Source organism: Leptonotus elevatus, chromosome 13, assembly GCF_054856555.1.
Source record: "Leptonotus elevatus isolate MCC_2025b chromosome 13, RoL_Lele_1.0, whole genome shotgun sequence".
Taxonomy (NCBI): domain Eukaryota; kingdom Metazoa; phylum Chordata; class Actinopteri; order Syngnathiformes; family Syngnathidae; genus Leptonotus; species Leptonotus elevatus.
This window is the reverse complement of record NC_141251.1, coordinates 18,573,329-18,579,414: the sequence shown is the minus strand read 5'-3', so window position 1 is coordinate 18,579,414 and position 6,086 is coordinate 18,573,329. Positions and strand designations below refer to the sequence as shown.

The 6,086-nt window shown below is 38.7% G+C and overlaps 1 protein-coding gene across 1 annotated transcript; it reads left to right on the top strand.

The window, feature by feature from the left end:
• The first annotated feature begins 1,555 nt into the window (after positions 1–1,555).
• Positions 1,556–5,568, top strand: prokr1b (prokineticin receptor 1b). Its single transcript, XM_086093677.1, has 2 exons — positions 1,556–2,001; positions 4,863–5,568. The coding sequence occupies exons 1-2, from the start codon at positions 1,556–1,558 to the stop codon at positions 5,566–5,568; spliced, it is 1,152 nt and encodes a 383-aa protein (XP_085949803.1).
• The last annotated feature ends 518 nt before the right edge of the window (positions 5,569–6,086 follow it).

Here is a 6,086-nt window from a genome sequence, read left to right as displayed (position 1 = left end):
AGGTGTGTTAAATGGATACTTGACTCATTGAGCCATTTTCAACAGTAACATTTTGTCTATAATTAATGTGCTAACTTCATTATTTTTCATGAACAGTTAGTACATTTAAAATAAAATTTTGCCACTTGCTGTCCACTGAAGATGACATCACCTGAGCTGAGGAAACAGGTAGCGATCAATCATGGATCAGAAAACAGGTGTGCCATGATTGGTCATTACCTAATTCCTCAGCACAGGTGATGTCATCTTTAGTTGACAGCAAGTGGAACATTTTGTTTTTAAAGGTATTAATTCTACATGAAAAATAATGAAGTTATCAAATTAATTCTGGACAAAATATTAACTTTTTACTGCTGAAAATGGCTCAATGAGTCAAGTACGAGTTGATTTCCGAAATAATAATAATAAGTCGCGGCCAACAATCTTAAATATTACACGAACCATAAAATATTTATGACCAAAAATCACATATGCGGCGTATGCTGACTACAGTTGAGCTATTGTAGCCAATAAAGGAAGTGCCTGACTGACAAACGAGGAAGTGGCAGTAAATAACAAAATGTAACCTACTTGATGCTATTTTTGTATATATGTATATATTTTTTAACTACAGTGCTCCCTTGTTTTCCGCAGGGGATAGGTTTCAAAACATACCCAAAATAAATGAAATCTGTTCAAGTCATTTATTTTTTATATTTATTATAAATGCTTTAAGGCTCTAAAACCCCTCACCCCATTGTTTATACACTTTTCTCATCAAGACATTTACATTTTCTCACATTTCTCTCTTGTTTAAACATTCTCAATGCTCAAACCTTCATAATAAAAAAAAGGTACATTAACTGTAAAAAAAAATGCATGCAAAATTGCACTAAAAAAATTCTGCGAAACAGCAAATCATTTTAATTTTTTTAAACTAAGAAAAATGCAAAAAAAAATAACAATATGAAATACATTTAAAAAAAATCTAAATGAAATGAAAACTACCTACAATGAAAAATCCCAAACTATTAAAACCCATCTTAAGTGAATTTAAGTGAACTCTATCAGAGTTCATGAGTACAAACTTTATTCCACCAATTATTGTCCTTGCACTCTATATAAAACATGGCTACTAGTGTTCTTTCTTGTAGCTTCAATTAAAATGCCTTGTGACCACGCTGAGCTTATGTCTAGCGACACTGCCTTGCGATAAGTGACAAGGTTGCAATAAATTGCATGGAGGCCATTTCTCGCTGTAGTGGCCTCAGTTAAAGTTTCCAGATATATTCATAGCGACGGCACCACCTGCCATCCTCGATAGCGTGCTGAAGGACTCGGACAGTGTAATTTGTTTTTCCGATGATATGAATCCTGACCAGGTGTTGAATAATGCATCCGACTTTCTCTTCCAGGTCAAGGTGACTCTCCAAAGATGATTCGCCCGCTCCAACATACTGTCTTCATGCAAAAAGCGTAACAATTAAGGCGTCGCTGCCACGCTGCACCACAAAGACCCATAATTGTTCTCCTAATTTTGCCCGATCAAGCTGTTCGCAAACTGGTCCCGAACAAAATGGCCGAATCAAACATCAGCCACCTGTTGACGGCTCAGTCTGCCGGCAAGTCGGATCATTACATAGACAACTACGACGTGGACTACGGCATTCCACCCGACGAGATTCCTGACACCACACAAGGTCTGGCCTTCTACGTGGCCACCATCATCATCGGCGTGGTCCTCGTCTGCATCATGTTGGTATGCGGATTGGGAAACTTAATTTTCATCGCCACCTTGATGCGTTACAAGAAGCTGCGCAACCTCACTAACTTGCTCATCGCCAACTTGGCCATCTCGGACTTCTTGGTGGCGGTGGTGTGCTGTCCCTTCCTGGTAGACTATTATGTGGTCAAACAGCTGTCATGGGATCATGGGTTGGTGCTGTGTGCTTCGGTCAACTATCTCCGCACCGTGTCGCTCTACGTGTCCACAAATGCCTTGCTCGCTATCGCGGTGGACAGGTAAGGACTAAGGGAAATTTGTATGCCCATTAAAATGTCTCGCAGCACTTATAGTATCCTCTCCATGATGTTGGATTTATCATCTATATCAGGGATAAATTAAATGAAAATGTTCATCATTTATACTTATGGGGCCACATAGAACCACATATTTCCTAACCAGATGGATGACAAAACTGTTATTTTAGATTCTGTTGGGACAAAATACATGCTGTTAATAAATGTATTTATTTTTATGACATATCTCATTGCATGCATAAAATATCAACTATCCTTAAGGGTTTGAAGTAAACAACAAAATAACCACAAACTGTATTTTTTCCCAGTGCAATAAAAATAAAAATTGAATTAAAAAAATACCAACATACAAGGAACCAACATTAAGTGCAAAAAGTTTAATATTATTGATGTACTATATTTGTCCTGCATATCATTCCAACTCGGACTTCCTGTACGCTGCAGTATTAAGGAAGTATAAGACCCAGTGCACGTGCAATTAACACATGCCTGTCATCTAGTGGTGATTGGTAATGTTACAATTTAAAACATTATTATAACCGCAGATTTTTTTTCTTGTATAAAAAAAAAAATCACATTTTAAGATTTTTGGGGTGGTTTTTCAGGAATTTATACCCTTCCCCAGCCCCTCCCCACCCTTTTTTTTCAAGGAAAATGTCATGGATATTAATCAGCTGTGTTTTTTTTTGTGTGTGTGTTTTTTTAAACATTTTGAAGAATTGTAATTATTATTTTGTTTTTTTTGGGGGGGGGGGGGCACCCATTCCTGATATAGATTATCTGACAGAGACAGTATCCATATTGGATTCCAGTATTTTTTTTATTAATTACTTGAATTAATCTAAAAATAATAAAACATTTATTCATGCCCATTTTATCACTGATAGTACTTTTTCCGTGCCCTAATTCCTGGACCACAAAATTTGGTCCACAAAATAGATTCCCACCACAACATATAAAGCTGAATGTTTTGACGCAGCCCAAGATGAAACTGTAATTCACCAACTTCTCCAATCGATAGAGCAACTAGTTCCACGTACGTAATGCATTCAAAAATGTAGAATATGCCCAGTGACTTTTTATATGCTTGTCTGCAATCTCACATTTCTTGCTGCGTTGTATATATCCGTTCTCTCTTGTCTCTTTTGGCACACAGTCGCAATTGTCTTTTAATGATGGAAAGAGTAAGTTGGTTCTGCATTAAAACATAATAAGTGGGACATACAGTAATCACGCTTGCCGCTTTGAAAAGGAAGCTGATGGATGATTCGTTAAAAACTCATTTATGCTTGACATGTAAATTAGTGGTTTCAGTAAAGGTAAAGCTATACTGCAGAATAATCAATAGTGTTGGATTTTCCTCCACCGTTACTTTGTTTTATGTACCTACAACTATGACACTGTTTGGAACTATTCAGTCAAGAAAATAATTTTGCCTTCCAACCAAGCCAATAATGATTCTTTCAAGTTTGGGGTCACTGATTTATCTTGAATGACTCATCTACTTGAGCAGTGCAAGAGCAGACCCACATTCTTTGTGGTCCATTGCACAGAAGATTATGTTGATGTCATTTTTGAACAAACAGTCGTAAATAATACATATTTTGAGGATGTAGTGCAATCCAGCTGCGTCGATTCAATGGCGCATGTCTGGAAAGCAAAACCGTTAAGCAAATGTTTGTGCCATTTACAATTTATATATTAATTGAGGTGTTTGTATCCTTTTAGTCACAGTCAGCCTCTTCAAATTATAGAACCAACTGCTCCATTTCCAACATACTATGAACGACCCCCATTTAATGTATTGGTAAGCCCCAATAAGGAGTAACCAGTTTCACTGATAGCTGGCTTTCATGCAGCTGCTCAGTGACCATAGATATTAATCATTGTCTATCTATTATGTATACTCAATATTTATTATGTGCCCTATTGACTGGTGACTCAGATAGGCACGCAGATCCTTATCTGCCAGAACTGGATATCACCGGTATCACAGGCAAAATTAGCATTTTGTGCCTCATTTTGTGGCAAGCAATGAGCTTCAGCTGGCTACTAGTTGCGGAGTCGCTCCTAAATCAATAATCATTGCCTCTGTGGTGGCGTATAAGATACACTTGTGGTAAGTATCATTGTCACGAAAGGATGGCGAGAAAAAAACAGAGAAGCCATGCTAATTGCTAAGCTAATCTAAAATTGACACAGCTGGCGTGTTTAACACCAGAATTAATGCTGCATTCGAGGATGGTCGGAAGTCGGATATATTCAAGTTGTTTATTCCCAGTTCTGACCTGAAAGCGTTCAAGACGAAAGTAAACAACAAAAATGGCAGATAGTGATCAATTATTTTGGTCCTCAAAACTCATTTTGACCTCCAGCAAATTTACTTTCTCTTAATTTTCATTTATTGTAGTCCTTCAGTGAAGTCAGGGTCCTTTTTTTTTCCGACTTCGCAAGTGGAATTTCCGAGTTCAAGAGGGCGTTTGTGTATGCACTTCCTGGTTTGAACTCGGAAAAGTTTGTCTTCTGACCATCCTCGAATGCAGCATAAGTATTTGGGTGATGGGGTACACTTTTCACACAAGTCTGGCTGGAACCGCGTTAAATTGAAGAACATCTAACTTTGAACAGCAAAATAGCAGGCAAATTAAAAAGTATCTGGACTCTGGAGAGAAAACCATACTAGCTAAATAGAGCCAAAACTGTAAATGAAGGGTTGCAATTGTTTATAATGTTTTAGTTGATTCTTTTGGCATCACGTCTGTCCCCTTAAAAATGCAGCCTGATCTTTGGATGGGTTTAGCCTATTTACTGCCTCATCAATACGATATTGTCTATGTTTTCAGATACATGGCCATCGTTCATCCTTTGAAACCTCGAATGAAGTATGAAACCGCCTACTGCCTGATAACCGGAGTTTGGATCATTCCCATTCTCATCTCAATTCCCTCAGCTTACTTCACCTCGGAAACCATGTACCCTAACGGAGGCACCACGCCGACCACTCACAAAGTCTTCTGCGCTCAAATCTGGCCCGTGGACCAACAGACCTACTACCGCTCCTACTTTTTGTTCATATTCGCCGTGGAGTTCGTGGGACCCGTGGTTGTCATGGCGATGTGTTACACCCATATTTCCCGCGAGCTCTGGTTCAAGAATGTTCCTGGTGTCCAAACGGAGCAAATAAGAAAGCGGCTACGCTGTCGCCGCAAAACCGTGATGGTCCTCATTGGCATCTTAACGGCGTACATCCTGTGCTGGGCTCCGTACTACGGCTTCACGATCCTGCGGGACTTCCACCCGACGCTAATCTCTCGTCAGAAGAATTCCCTAGTGGTCTTCTACATCATTGAATGCCTTGCAATGAGCAACAGCATGATCAATACTTTCTGCTTTGTCAGTGTCAAGAACAATACGGTCAAGTATCTGAAGAAGATTGTGCTGGTGCGATGGAGGTCAACTTACGCCCCCACTAGGACTGTGGATGAACAGGATTTAAGGACCTCATCCTTGCCTGTCACAGAGGAAATTGAATGCATTAATCTGAGGTAAACACAGTCATTAAAATTTGGATTGCTGATGTAAAGAATGGACTTTGAATCAATGAGGATGCTAAATTACGTTTCACACATTTTTACTGTAAAAACGCTACGTAGATTCCGAAGAAATCAAGGAATTGAAAAACAATTTAGTTGGAAATTGTACAAAAATTTCGGCATGTGAGCATGAACATCAGCATCACCGTTGCTAGATGAACAAAGTTAACATTATTTTTTTAGTAAATAGTGAGGCACACATTGATCTTTCACCGCATACTAATGTGCCAAGGCACAGTGGTTGGAAATCATTCAAACATTTGAACAAAAAAAGACGCATGGTTGAAATTGTTTTAGATGGTCTCGTTGACTTGATTTCACGGGCAAAGTAATCTTTATTGATGCTGAAAAAACATTGCTGCCATTGTGCCATTGTGCCATATGCAGTTCTTACCTGTACACTGTATTGTGAATTGAAGCTGTATTACACAGATGGCTTGTATGTCACTGCTGATCCGTTCGATATTGCTTCAA

What these genes read in the sequence shown, in the direction of transcription:
- prokr1b (XM_086093677.1), top strand. Translation starts at nt 1,556, where the DNA reads ATGGCCGAATCAAACATCAGCCACCTGTTGACGGCTCAGTCTGCCGGC. An exon ending in CTCGCTATCGCGGTGGACAG is followed by an intron (nt 2,002 to 4,862) that starts GTAAGGACTAAG and finishes CTATGTTTTCAG; the next exon opens with ATACATGGCCATCGTTCATC.